This window comes from Branchiostoma belcheri, unplaced genomic scaffold, assembly GCF_001625305.1.
Source record: "Branchiostoma belcheri isolate BF01 breed outbred unplaced genomic scaffold, Haploidv18h27 scaffold73, whole genome shotgun sequence".
In the NCBI taxonomy this organism is placed as follows: Eukaryota; Metazoa; Chordata; class Leptocardii; order Amphioxiformes; family Branchiostomatidae; genus Branchiostoma; species Branchiostoma belcheri.
The window spans coordinates 1,391,716-1,407,002 of record NW_017804387.1 but is presented as its reverse complement, the minus strand read 5'-3'; the positions used below and the strand labels follow the sequence as shown (position 1 = coordinate 1,407,002).

General features: G+C 39.3%; 1 protein-coding gene across 1 annotated transcript in view; it reads right to left on the bottom strand.

Moving 5' to 3' along the window:
- LOC109485137 (syntaxin-binding protein 5-like) overlaps positions 1 to 15,287 on the bottom strand; it is a 104,124-nt gene that overhangs the window by 28,493 nt on the left and 60,344 nt on the right. The window contains exons 15-18 of the mRNA XM_019788571.1: positions 10,891 to 11,015; positions 9,363 to 9,552; positions 7,875 to 7,946; positions 7,277 to 7,448 (exon numbers count right to left, since the gene is read on the bottom strand). Coding sequence (XP_019644130.1) covers positions 7,277 to 7,448; positions 7,875 to 7,946; positions 9,363 to 9,552; positions 10,891 to 11,015 — 559 coding nt within the window. The remainder of the gene's footprint in view (positions 1 to 7,276; positions 7,449 to 7,874; positions 7,947 to 9,362; positions 9,553 to 10,890; positions 11,016 to 15,287) is intronic.

Here is a 15,287-nt window from a genome sequence, read left to right as displayed (position 1 = left end):
GCAAGAAGGTTGTCCAGGTCTTCCTGTCCACACTCTTCAGCTTTCTTCCAAATTTTCTTCAACACATTCGAGCAGTACGTCGGCAGCTCCACAGCACTGTCGATGGCATGGACAAGCCCAGGAAGATGTTCGTTGACACTCATGCCCTGGTCACGTAGCCCACACTCCAGCAGAAGTAGTGTGGAGCATAGAACTGTTTCACAGTTTGCTGCAAAGAATAATAAAAAAAATGAAACTATATTAATTTAAATTATATATTTATATATACATACTTGTGTTTATATATGAATACCTGTGTAAGTACCTATGGCACCTGTACTAACACTAAGTAACAGTTTGTAAACAATTAAAAAAAAATTAAAAAAAAAATTAGAAAAAAAAATTGAATGTAACTAAGTAAATTTTAGGTTTTCACAAGAATTAAAAAAATATGAGCATAAAGAAATGTTGTAATAGCGTGGCAATGAAAAGAAAAACAGATATTTCCCGTTAAAAAGAAATGTTATGAAAAAAATGATCTTATCCTGACCTAAGGTAAGGACCCAATACACAAACGTCACGCCCCCCTCCCACCCCATACGACGACACAACAGACGCGACGCAAACGAGCCCCAAAACACGTATACAACAACAAAAATATACATATAGGAACAAGATAACGAACTAATGTATCTTCAAGAAAATAATAATGCTTCGAATAGCGGAAAAGTCACGATTTATCCGGCTGGAAGGCTCATAATTTTTGCCGACGATTCACAGCTAACAATACACTGACATGTGCTTCGTGTTCATATGTGACATATCGAAGCAAAAACGGACAAAAGGGCACACAAAAACACGTTAAAACTCCCAAAATACTTGAATAAATACCTTACCTGGTTTTTGGCCGGTCGTGATGAACTCTACGACGTCGGATGGCGTCAAATTTGCGGCGGAATGGCAGCGCTCCGGCACGTAGCTGCCCACGGCCGCCATTGTTGTTTACCCGGTTGAAGCCAAAATCGTCCGGAAAGTACCCCATATTCCGCGCGTACAGCAGGATCGCACATATGCGAATCTTGCATCAAATTAAAGCTAATGTTCTGAATTTTCATATGATGGTTTCCTTTTAAAATTGCCCCGGGGGCAAGTTGTGGAGATATCGCACTTTGAAAGTTTCACATGCGGACAACTTTCGATCCTGACGTCGTACAGAAAAAAGAAGGCATTTTTCGAAAGCTCGTATTCTTGGCTACAAATTAGTGGCTAGTTTTTTCTGGATTTTGCACACGGTACGCGCGGGCGGGCTCCGGCGATCAGCGCCTTCTTGAAATTTTCGGCACGGGGAGGGCGCGCACATGGCGCCGCCGGGAAAACTCGCGCGACCCGATCGGCGATTTCGCGCTTACCATTGAAGGTATCTTAATAAAACTTGGACAAAATAAGAGATAAAGAGTTCCTTCAACTACTGATACCAAATTTCAAGCATTTTTACTTTGTTATATACTCGTTTGGACGCTCTAAAATCGCCCCATTTTCGGTGTTTACCGGCCCCGTAACAGGTATTATATGGCGTCCAATACCCCTATTTGTAAAATCATGTCACCTAATTTCATCTCATCTGTTCCACCTTTCCAAACTGAAGGTCACTGAACTCATTTAGGAGGACATTCACCCTGCACGTATCTAACTCTGGTGCTGTATTCCCTTTGATAGATTCCATGCACAACAGAAAATCTGGGGGATTCAAATGTTCTCAATAAAAATTTTTACCTACACATGTACATTTTTGTACATGCACCAGGGATCTAGCTAGCACCCGTTTTCCTTTCAATTGAAGGAACTTTGTGGAGTGTGATGGAAAATTTTTTAGATCAATCCATCAAAGACAAACTTGACAAAAATCTTGGGTAAAAATATAAAAACATCTAAAGGACCACCAACAACCACTCTCAACCCCGTGAGCTTCCTCTCAATATGTGGGAAATAGCAATTTTAAAGGTCTGAAAATCCAAAATTTGCCCCTGGTCACTCGTAGAAAGTGAGCACTCTCCCCCCAGGTCCAATCATGAACCTGGGCTGCCGGGGAAAAGAAATTGAGCTATAGAGTCCTGACATGTACTGGTCTGGAAGATCTATACCTAAAATATTGCAACAGAGTTACAAAATCACTTGAAATACTGTACATGACAATAATTTATATTTGCGGTTTTCGCGGTCACTTCTGTACGGCAAACATATCATTACCGTGAATAAGTAATTTGCAGACTTTCTTTTTTCTGCACCTGCTGCCACCATGAACATATAGTTCCATGAACATCTCCATCTTTCTCAGACCATGAACTTTTGCTACCGCAAACATTAAGTGATTTGTGGTACTTGTTTCTGTGACATCATTCTTTAGTCCAAGAAACAGTCACTGTGGTTTGAAGATATTTTCAATTCTAGGTAACATGATTTTGAATCTTGAAAATCAATGACTTGAATCTTGAACAAACAAGCCTCACTGGGTCAGTCTATTGAAGAAGACCAGAGTGACTGGTCAAAAGCTCTTAGGTACATGTAAGAACAATCCCTTGTGTTGGAACAAAAGTTTTAACTTTAAACTTCTAACTAGCAACACAGATTTTGAATCTTGTAATTATTTATGCTGCTTGATAAAAGCATAGTAACAGTCAGAACTAAAAAAATTTTTGTTTCCAGTATTTAATGATTGTATGTGACTACAAAATGTATGTATGTGACTTGTGTGGTTTGCTGATTTTGTCATTGTATTCTGTGTAGGCAGATAATAGAAAATGATAAATTTTACCTGCATCAACCCACACATACATACTGTAGTTGATACACAGATTGTACATTGTTCACATGCGTATAAATATGTATGCTCAAATGTCCTTGGTGACATTCAATGGAAAAGTCACATTGCCAACAAATGTGGCCCTCTGCATTCTAACGATTAGCATCCCCCGTCACAGTGGGTATGGAAATAAGAGACCTCCACACATACGCTAACATTGGTATGGTGTACTTCACGCATGGTGAGCTTTGTTACGGCCTAAGATGACTCTGAGGCCACACCGACTCAATTCTATGGATGACATCCTCTGAAGACCCCCAAACAAGTGCGCGTGGGCGAATAAAAAAAAATTCCTACCAAATAAAAGCTACAACTTAACCACAGGCATACAAAGCTGGTATTTTGAATTTGCGCCAGTACATAGCGACGTATATGACAAGCAGGCACATGCTGGCTTTTTGCAGCATTTATGAATCGGCACTGTACGTACACATGTATGTACTGAGTTCTTGAGTCATGGAGCTTCGGTAGCCTGGGTTTTTTTCGATTACATGCAAAATAACATGTTGGCAGAAAATTTACATGCAATTTACAAAAGCTACATGCAAAATTGAAGTTCAGTCTTTGTTTTTCTCTAGACATGCAACAAGATACATGTACTTGTAAATACCACATTCTTATGATTGAGTAAGATTTTTACAGTTACTGTAGTGGGTGCACAAGGAAGAAATGGGGCATGTGCCTGCGAACCTGATGAATTTGGATAGACTTAGGTCACAAGGCTTAAAGGCAAGTTAAATCCTCTTTGAAAAATCCCCCGTGACAGCCAACACCTAAATATTCCACCTCCTTTCAAATTTCCACCAAAAAAGTTGCTAAAAAAAAGATGACATAAAAGCAAAGCAAAGTTCTCCCGGAGCTTCAATACATGTATCTTTTGGAAAAATTCAGCAGCCATCTTGACAAGTGCAAGGAATCATGGGAATTTTCACTTACTGTTAATCACTTTATGCTTGCGGTCTGAGAAAAATGGACATTTTCACGGAACTTTTCATTCGCGGGGGTGGGAGGTGCAGCAAAAGAAAAGTCGGTAATGATAAGCTCAAGTTCAAGGTAATGATAAGTTTGCGATATAGTAGTCACCGCAAAAAAACACGAATTTAAAAGAATGGCGAAAAAATTGTAATTTACAGTACTTTACAAATGACCCAGAAGATCCACACTAGCAGTGATGTATGTATAGATCAGTGGCTCCCTGAACCCTTATCCTAACTAAAGCTGCCTGTCTAACCCTGCTGTTGTCTATCTCACCGCTCTAACGCTCAATATTTACAGACTACTCCAGATGTCAGGGTGTGATACACTCACTCACACAATCCATCTTCATTTTCTCACTGGAATCAAGAAAACTGTTACTAACTCAAGCAACGGATAGATTTGTAAACTGTCAGGCATTTTCCAGTAGCATCCAGTACTTTTTTGTCAGTGACTAACGGAATCTGTAGTTGAACAGGTACTTATCCCAAAACTATGAATAATTATGAATCTCATTACCTGGATGTCTATTTCAGTTGCTAATATTGTTCCACTGATCCTAGCTATAGGGAGTCAACTTTGGACGATTGTAACAAAGTTTTGTTGTTCTAAGACAAACACACAGTTTGCACCGAGACACATAATTTTATGAATGTGAAAGATACCAATCACTTATTTAAGGGTTAATGACCTGCCACAGGTGTACTATTTGTGTGGCCATAGACTATCCTCTGGCCTCCATGTTAGACCCCCTTTCCCATAGACGTAATGTTGCCTCTCTATCCCTCTTTTCCAGATATTTTCATGGTCATTGCTCTGCAGAACTCACTCAACTTTTAAGCGTTCCACTAGGTTCTCCACTAGCTCACACAACTTCACCGTCCAAAGTCCTTGTTCGAAATCTTTTTACAGTGACAGTTTCTTTCCCCGTACGGCCAAGCTTTGGAATTCCCTCCCTGACAAGTGTTTCCCACCAACCTAAAATCTACAGGCAACGTTCACCGCCATCTCTTGACATAGCCATGTTTCTGTCATATTTCTAGTTCAATGCCGAGAAGTGGTCGTATAGGCCTTGCATTGAACCACTGTGTTAAAAAAAATATGGTGTAAGGCCTGGTCATTTCCTATAACCACCAAATTGAACCACAGAGTGAGTGCAGCGAACAAGGACATCATTTTCATCATCATATCTGGTCGTACCAGAATCGCAATTCGTTCCCGTCACCAGTGTCACATTGTTCGATGCTGATTGGTCCTGGTGTTTATGAGATTTAATCACCACTGGCATCATAACCAATACGAAATGGGGACTTCTGATTGGTCAACGTAATCTGGCTATAATTATGATAATAACATGCTGGCTGGGGATGTCAAATGCTGTAGTCAATTTACATTGTAGAAACTTGTAAAAAGTTTGTTTATTACTTAGTCTAGTACATTCATGTTTAGGTACTTGCTTACCATAACTTTTGATGGCTATCAGTATAAGATCATATTATATAGAGCATAAAGCTCACAAAATATTCATATTATCCACTTTAAGTTAAATAGTATCTACAGGTCAAATTATAAAAGGTAGCAGGGGGCTAAATTGGTTTTAGAATAATTCATTTAACATTCTAACTTTCTCTGTTGGGTGCATTTATGTGACCTTTTACAATCCCACCAGGAAGCTGCAAATGATGCTTTGAAAAAGCCAGGAATGTTGGGATTTCTGCTGTGCATGTTGGCTACTGTCCAAGCAGGGCACGATATCAGTTCCAGACAGCAACGTTTTCAGCAAAACTCCACCACACCACTCTAACCCCCATCAGTCTTTCAGTCATTTGACGGCATTTTATACAAAAATTTTGCTGATTCCATCTTCTTTGACGGACAAAAATTGTCATGTTAAGATATTGAAAGAGATTGTACTAAGCTTAGTCTACCAGCAAAATTTACACTTCAAAATTCAGAAAATAGCATTCCAGATGTTCAAGTTTTCAAAAAAATTTGTTGCAACCGGACGCCCCTAGGATTGTTGCGTAATATCCCATGGTTTTGGTACCTGTACATGTAGTTATTAGAGAATAACTAGCTTTTAATTAGGCTATTACGTTATTCTCTAATAACTACGGGTAATTAGTAGATATCGATTTGTGCAAACATAAATTTGTAGCTTTGACCATTATGCACATGAAAATCATACTTTTATTGCAGTTATTTGTACCAAAGTGCTGTATTATAACTTTAAAGATAATTATATTTGGGGCAATAAAATATGATGACGTCATCCATATGGTCCATAAATGATATTTCATAACCCTTTTGTACCCAGGTATCTATATTCAGTACAACTACAGTTCTTTCTAAATTTCTTTGTGACAAAATGATGGAAAGTTAAAATGCCAAATTAACCAGTGAGGAAACCTTAGCATGATAATTATGTCAAACAGAATTGTGATCAAGCAAAAAAATTCAGGCTGGCTGTACAACAAATTAATGTTACTTCAGAACTGTAATCCAAAAACAACCTTCAGTAATGCCTACATAAGTCAATCATAGCGCAATATGAATTTCAGATGACCACTCCAGACACCTTTGATTCTAAAAAGCTCCTAAGTCTTGAACAAGGGTGGGAAAGTCTAGCCTTAAGGCTACACATGTATCATCATGTATACCTGAAACTTTGTTGCAGCAAAGCCTATTGAGTTGGCCAGACTGGTGTTTTCACCAACTGATACGACAAGTTCTGTTACAATGATTGAACATGGCCTGAAGACATCAGACAGCACTGTACTATCAGGGTTTAGAAGCAAGATACGTTGTTTGCGCGAGCATGTCTGAGCGATACTGTGGCCACTTTTACGGAGTTGGACACTTGACGGTGCCCAATGGCAATATTCTCTTTACTTCGCAGTGCAAACTTTGCTATCTATGGAAGGTTTTAGATGGTTTAGAATGAAAAGGGGAATGGGACATGATAATTCATTTTGTGAGACGTTCTGTTTTTTTTAACCAAGACTTTTTAGAAGTCCGGAACTGGTCCAGCAAACTGGAACACAGCACTTATTAAATTATGACGTGCTCTCTCAAAGATGACAGGCAAACTGTCAAAGATGCCTGAAGACTGTATTTAGTGATTTTCTTCTCACACAACCGGTAATGTTTCTCACCTGGTTACGTTTCGATGCCTGTCAGACATCTTCCTCGGAGCACCCCAGTGATGAACTGGGACCAGAGTACAAACTTACCTACATTTGGGATTGTGTTCTCGCTTCAAAAGCGCCACCTTCATCGGCTACAAATAGAGGCGAGAATCAGAACTCCAGTCAAAAGCTCTGAGGAAGATGTCTGATGGTCATTGAAACGTAAGCAGGTGAGAAACATCACCGGTTGCGTAAGAAGAAAATCCAAATATCCTACGTCCTACCAACCTGCTGAAATTATTTTCGGATGCCTGAGAACCGATAGGAGACTTACCATCCCCCCCGTTACCCTCCATGGAGGCTGTGGAGTGGGCTTTGGACATCCTGGGCCGAGGCTGGTTGCGATTTCTCTTGATGTCGGCGAGCTTCTTCCGTGTGGTTCCCGTCGGGCTCAGGCACACCCCGTTGGACTCGTCTCTCTCGGTTGTCGGAGAGCGGCAGCGCTCCTGTGGTAGAACAGAGAGGGTTTACTCTCAACTCACCTGGTCAAAACATTCTTTAAAATCTGTTGGTACCACGGACTATAGGCTCTCAGTTCAAAGTTAGAAGTAAGCTCCAGTTCTATTTTGCTATTGCCTATAAAAATATGTTTCCAGTTTCCCAAACTTTCAGCACCAAGGACAGAGAAACAACCAACAAGCACTACTGAAAAATTGGCACAGGAAACAGCAAGCTTTGGCATTAAGCTTCAAGACCATACATAGACATCCTGACACTGAAGACTTCACAGCACACAATCAAATGTAAAATTCATGTCCTTATATCACAATAATACTGTAAGTTGAATACAAAGTTTGGCAAACACTGATGCGAAACACAGTCAAACACCCACAGGCGGACGACAACAGTTAGCAGAAGTTACGACGTCCCACCTGCTCCCCTATTTCTGACTCCCCCAGCTTGCTTAGAGCCTTCAAAGGCTTCCTCCTCTGCGGAGATTGGAGCTGTGGAGGCACCACAGTTACATACCACAGAATTCAGAGACTCAGATTCTCGCCAACACAGCTCGGTGTAAACAAAGCACAGAATACGAAGGCTCTGATTCAATCAGCAAAAGAACAAGATAGCCAAAAATCACAAAGTTTTATCTACACATGTATGACTGTGTGCACTAATTGGACTTGTCTAAGGTAAGGTACACAGAATGTAAGACTTCTTGACATACCAAGAACTTCAGGATTGGAGACACAGACAGTATAAGGAATAGCAAGGTGATAGAATGTCCTTGGGAATAGGGAAAAACTTCCAATCCTACTCAGGGGCACAACAGGGGGTAGATACTATGGACAAAAAGGGGGTCTTCATGACAAGGAAGCAAAACTACAAACGAACCATGAGTTCACGTTTCAGTGACAAGAAATACTTGGGGAGGTCAAATATTCTATGCCTGACTATAATTTCAACTTGGAGTTTGGGAAGAGATACTGATCAGAAGAAGGATATTAAGTGAGCTGTGGAAAGATTCATGTTTATGATGTATACAAACGTATTATTTTGTATAGTCACAGCATTGTCTTGTGCTTTTTTATGCACCTTGAAAATGGACCCATTCGACTTTCACGGATCGCATAAACTGCTTACGTCACTGGTGGGACGTTTCGAATAGAAACTACGTCACAGGGGGGACATTTCGAAAGTTCCTTTCACAGATCGCATAAACTGCATACATCACAGAACAAAATAACCTTAAATTGTTGTACGGAATGCCACTATACAAAGTTGGTGCCTGTTTTCATGTCATTTCCGCATGTATTACCGAAAAAATAGACACTTACCTACCTTTTATTTAAAAAAAATGATTTGCCAGGGGGGACACCGCAAGAGCAAGCCACGTTCGACTTCAGCATTCTAAAACGACGTTCTTTCGAAATGTCCCCCGTGACGTAAGCAGTTTATGCAATCCGTGAAAGTCGAATGGGTCTATTCTCTATATTCCAGCCATTTCAACAGTTACCCTTCAACAGTTAGCCTTTTATTCAAGTCAAATAGAAGGGTAACTGTTGCAGGCCATCGCGAGCAGAAACAACTTCTACAGGCTCTCGTTCTTCCCCCGCACCATCAGGGAATGGAACGAACTTGAGCCTGGTGCGGAGGAGGCGGGGTCTCTCGCCCAGTTCAAATCTGAACTGGCGAGGACCCTCCTGCATTGAGCCACCCCATGATGTAAATATTACTAACGCACTTGTCCCGTCTTTAGCACACACAAAATCAGTTGTTTTATGTTCCCTTCTCAGTTATCCTTTTTTCCCTTTGTTTTTTTACCGGGTCACAATTGTTACTAACAATGCGTAACGGCTGCCAATAATCCTACACTGTAGGGCTGGGCGGTAACGAAGAAGAAGAAACACTTTATCTGGTACCTGCTCCACAGCCTGTGCTTCCCCGAGGTCTCCGAGACCGGCAGGCGGCTTCTTTCTCTGCGGGGACCGTGGCTGTGTCCGCGTGTAAGGGTCGGCAGAGCCGTACAGGTCAGGGGTGCCCAGGTTCAGCAGGGTCGTCTTCTGTATGATGTCCACGATGGCCAGACCCTGCATGTTTCCAAACGCCATCCTGGAACAAAGTGGGTTCAGTGTTTAGCTTTTTTAAAGGTGTCCAATGCAGTTTTAAAAAACAGCTTTCTTTCAAAATCAATTCTCTAGTCACTTATCTACATACTAAGTTGAAACAACAATGTATACTGACATTCATGGTGCAAAAAGGCCGAAAATTGTGACAAACAATCATGTAAAAGCAGTTATTGGTAGGATCCTGAGCTAATTTTGTGGTACCAACCAGAAAATAAAGGACTCATCTTAGGGTTCGTTTCTTCACTGTGTTAAATGCGCAAAGTATAAAATATAATGTACTGATGCACATGTGCTAATGTGGGTCAGTATGTGTCAATATAACATACAGATTACCTTATTCAGAATATTCCAGTTTTGCCACCCTCAAATTACATGGGATGCCTTTAAAGGCATCTAATGTCAGGGCAGCAAAACAGAAAATATTCTGGATGAGGAAATCTGTCAGATATTGACATTTACTGCCATTTCTTATATTTTTGTCATCACTTCATACTTTAAGTGTTTGACATAGGCCCAAAACAAGCTATGTGAGAAGTTATTTTATTTTTGGTAGCACCCCGCCAATAAGTAGTAGAACCAGCCTATGAAATGAAACGAGACTAAGTTTTCCAGTGACCTGTACCTGTACCTGTACATGTACATGTACCTGTAATCTTTATTTGAATAAAACAGGTTAAAACTATGTGGCCTTATGTCTTATTTAAACAAAACAGAACCATGTAGATTGTTTCTATCATCCTACAACTCTAGCTGTCCTTGAAAGATCTGTTGCGTATTAGTTAGCGATATGCTTCCTGCTCTAAAGGTCACTTTGGTCACCTCTGTGTCACATGGGGCCACAAGGGAACTGTAAATTGATATTGACACAGTACTGTGTGTAGTAATGTAATAATGTAAGAGGACTCCAGGAAGAGTAGTGGTTGTATTGAACTATTGTTACTAATTGGAAATTCTTGAACAAACAAACAATCTGGTACACGGCCCTAACTTCATATACAGTATATCTACAGGGCTCGAAATAGTGGGTGGTGCACCAAAAACTTTTCGTAGGTTTACCTGTCAGAAAAATAATAACATTACTGTTATCATCATAATAGTACTTTTAATTTCTTTAGAAATGAAAGTTAACATTAGTTTTTGCTGTCATTCTACTAATATTTGATCTTATATGGTGTACTCAAAATATTTTTTTTGGTGCCCAATTTTTTAGGTTGGGTGCAACAGTGAACCTGTTCCCAAAAATGAATTTCGAGCCCTGCATCTAATAGTATCCAACTGAAGAACACCTTTGCTATATCATCATGATTGCTTCTGCACTTACAGTCCATATAAGGAGTTGATGGCCAGACAGAGAATCTGGGAGGGGGGTTCGCCCTCGACGGTCACTAGCTGGGCGCACAGGTCCACCTGGTAACCTGGAACCATCTTCTGAGGGCCGGACTTCACCTGGGCACAACAAGGTATGTACATTATTGAATGGTTTATTCAAAACATACAGTCAAACCTGCCAAGGTGACCAGGCCACCTGTCCATGGTGACCGCTTTTTCTCGGTCCCAAAAATTTTCCCCACTGACGCAAGCATTAAGGAACCTGTCCAAGATGACCACCTGGCCAACGCGACCGCTCTGAGTTGGGTCCGCTCAAGGCCCGATACCTGTCCATGGTGACTACATCATTTTTGATCGTGTTGATTATTGATGATAACTAATGAGAAATCATGGAGAAACCAGCCAGGTTGCCTCGACTGCTGGATGATGTTTTTGTCTGACGACATAAATTGTTCCATGTGCCCCCCTCCCCACATGCATTCACCACAGAACTGAAAATGCTTACAGCATTTGACATTAAAACATTTTGACATGGAAACCATTTATGTCTCAGTCATGTTGTGAGGCGACCCTCTTCAAGGAGACCACCTGTCCAAGGTGGCCACTTTTCTTTGGTCCCCTGGATGGCCGGCTTGGACAGGTTTGTTTCACTGTACTACTTGTATACAGTACTTAGGCCTAGGAAAAAAAACAACATTTTTCCTGTTTCCTGACTAACCCTACAAAAAAATGCCAACCCCTGCAAGGGACAAACATTTTTTTGAGCTGATCGATCTTTTCTAGCTCCAAGATCTTGTACACCAGAGTGATGTAACATTGTACAATCGGTTTTCCAACATAGACATTGAAAATATAAGTGTCCTAATACAAGTTTTACTTTGTTAAACTGTATTGTATAGGTTGGATCACTAGAGATCTCCAAAGTCTAAAAAGAGCTAGAAAAAGAAGATAATCCCTACCTACCAACCCTTATTATTTTCCCTAATGAAACAGATTCTGAAAACACAATTTTTTTTCCTAGACCATACAGACAACACACATACAGGCAAATTATCATGGAAATTTATCTGTTTAGGTAATAATCATAGTATGACGCTAAACTTTATTCTAACACTAGAACTAGAGTACAGAAGGATAACACTTTCCAGAACAATTCTCTCAATACATCACACTGTTTTTTTTAAATTCTTTTTGCCCTGTCGCTTCATTTTTTTTTCTGAAAAAATCTGAGAACCAACAAATTAAATTGGTGTGGCCTAATCAAATCAAATCTTTATTGAATATCAACATAGCAGACGTGCCGAAGTGCTTTGGGCACGTCTGAATTGTATTGACATTTTACAATTGTACAACATACAAACATCATCACTGTGACAATAGATTAAAAACATCATCATAGATCATCATTTAAAAATCAACATCATAGGAACACGTAGGTTAAAATAGTAACAATTTCAGTTTAAAATACAATATATATATATATATACATGTCCAATACACATCACAAGTCTTTTACGGCTCTCACAATGAAGGAGTTTTTGTGTCTGTCCAATCGGCTTAATGGGAGCTTAAACTGATTGCTGTTCTTCCTAAGATTATATACAGTGTTCTCTCTTGGTGGGATAAGAAAGAAAGAAAGATGTTTCAATACAATGGACAGGAGCTTCTATAGGGAGGATATAAGCCTCTGTGGTCCCCTGAAATCAATCATATTAAATTACAAACATGATAGGTAGCCAGGAGGGGAACTGTGGTTATACTTGCTTCTATTTTGGGAAGCAAGAATTGATTTTAAACTTCACTTTTGGCCAATGGATAGATGCATTTTGCATTAAGATTACATGTGAGTAATCCCCTTGTTTTCCCCTTCTGGAAATGCCATTAATTTGAAACGCAGTTTTGAACATACATGTACACGGACTACAAACTTGGGAATATAGGAGTATGAGGCATTGACATGTAGAAGTATGTTGACACTTTATCAATCTTTATCAGACTCAAGACAGTTCTTTTTAAGAATTTTTAATTCCAACAGTTAGGCCACACCAATTTAATTTGCTGGTTTTCGGATTTGCCTCTTCATTTTTTCTTATTTGCAAAAAAAAAGATTCTGTCTCAGATATGCTCATATTTTGCCCCCAACAGTTGAGAAATGTCCTTTTCTTCCTACTTGTTACAGTTTTTCCATCTATGTATGCATTGGTTTGATTAAAAGTTCAAAAATTCATTGTTTAAATATTAACCCAGCCTTTTGTGTTGACTTCATGGCCCCTATTGTTAGAGTACCATTTGGGGCTATAATAGGATGCCTAGACCTGTTTTTATTTATATTTTTTTTTGCCCTGTTGCTTCATATTTTTTCTGAAAAAATCGGAGAACCAACAAATTAAATTGATGTAGCCCTATATGTCTGTAACAGTAATGTCCTTTCAGCACCAAGGACAGGGAAAAAGCCAAGGATGGGACTGTGTTACTTTATTTTTGACTTGATTATTACTGAATATATATTCGTTTCTTTGTTGGTTTTATAAAGTATTATGCCAAAACAGGTTATATATGTAACAGTGATGTCCTTTCAGCACCAAGGACAGGGAAACAACCAAGGATGTGACTGTGTTACTTTATTTTTGACTTGATTATTACTGATATATCGGTTTCTCTGTTGGTTTTATATACTCTTATACCATAACAGGTTATGTTTGTAACAGTGATGTCCTTTCAGCACCAAGGACAGGGAAACAACCAAGGATGTGGCTGTGTTACTTTTTTGACTTGATTATTACTGATATATTCGTTTCTTTGTTGGTTTTAGAAAACTCTTATGCCATAACAGGTTATGGTTGTAACAGTAATGTCCTTTCAGCACCAAGGACAGGGAAACAACCAAGGATGTGACTGTGATACTTTATTTTTGACTTGATTATTACTGAATATAATCGTTTCTTTATTTGTTTTACAAACTCTTGTGCCATAATAGGATATGTTTGTAACAGTGATGTCCTTTCAGCACCAAGGACAGGGAAACAACCAAGGATGTGACTGTGTTACTTTATTTTTGGCTTGATTATTACTGATATATTCGTTTCTTTGCTGGTTTTATAAACTCTTGTGCCATAACAGGTTATGTTTGTAAACAGTGATGTCCCTTCAGTACCAAGGACAGGGAAACAACCAAGGATGTGACTGTGTTACTTTATTTTTGACTTGATTATTACTGAAATATCCGTTTCTTTGTTGGTTTTATAAAGTCTTATGCCATAACAGGTTATGTTTGTAACAGTAATGTCCTTTCAGCACCAAGGACAGGGAAACAACCAAGGAAGAAACTGTGTTACCATGTACTTTATCTTTGACTTGATTATTACTGATATATCGGTTTCGGGATTTGAACCGGCAAACTTAGCTTGCCAAGACATGCATGCAAGACGAAGCATCGTGATCGCAGTCTCAAATGCGCCAAAGTGCAAAAAAAGAAACAAAAGAGTAACAATTTAACTTATTGATATTCCTGAGTAAGAACAATTAGCCTTTGAATGTTAAAAGCAAAACAATGGATGCCCAGCAAAGTTGTACCCGACCCCTACACTGTGAAAAGAAAATTCTAGTAAGAACCTTCACCGTGTAAAACTCCCCACAAAACATAATCAGATTCACATTCATGAGTAAAGTCCTGTGATGTTGTGACAAGACATTAGGCCACAGCAAGTAAATTATTTGGATGACATCCTCCGCAGGCTCCAAATCTAATGCGATAGGACAAAAAAAAGCAAGGCGAGCCAAAAAAAAGAAGATTCTACATGATCAAATTTTGACATGATCATAAACCATGTTAAACAAGAAATGATACCCATATTGTGCTAAGTTTACTACTAACTATTACAACATCCATTTCTCACTGAAACAACTTTGTAACATAATTTTTTAATCATTGTGATTTGTACAAATTGTTTTGATTCAGTGAGAGCATCACATAATATTATACACTGCCATCGTAACAAATAAAAGGAATGAAATACATTTGTACATTACTGGATCAAAGTAAAAGACAAAATATTAAATCAGTCTCCTCTATAATTATCTGCCATTCACGTTCCAGCATGGCAACAGACACCTTTGCCCATTTTTCCATTTTTGGCATGTTAACCACTGTCAGAAGGCAAGAATATTTTCTTTTTCAAAATCAGGTGAAAATTAAATTGATGTCATCCATAAATATTACTTGCTGTAGCCTTAGTGAGCTTCATTGTGAGCCACTGTGGACAGGGCTGTATGAAAAGACATAGTGGAGCACTGATCCTTTAATCTCGATACTTCACAGACTCGCAGGTCCGCGTACTTTACTGACTCATCTCAACGACCCTTGGCACAGTTTCAACAATGGTGAAATAG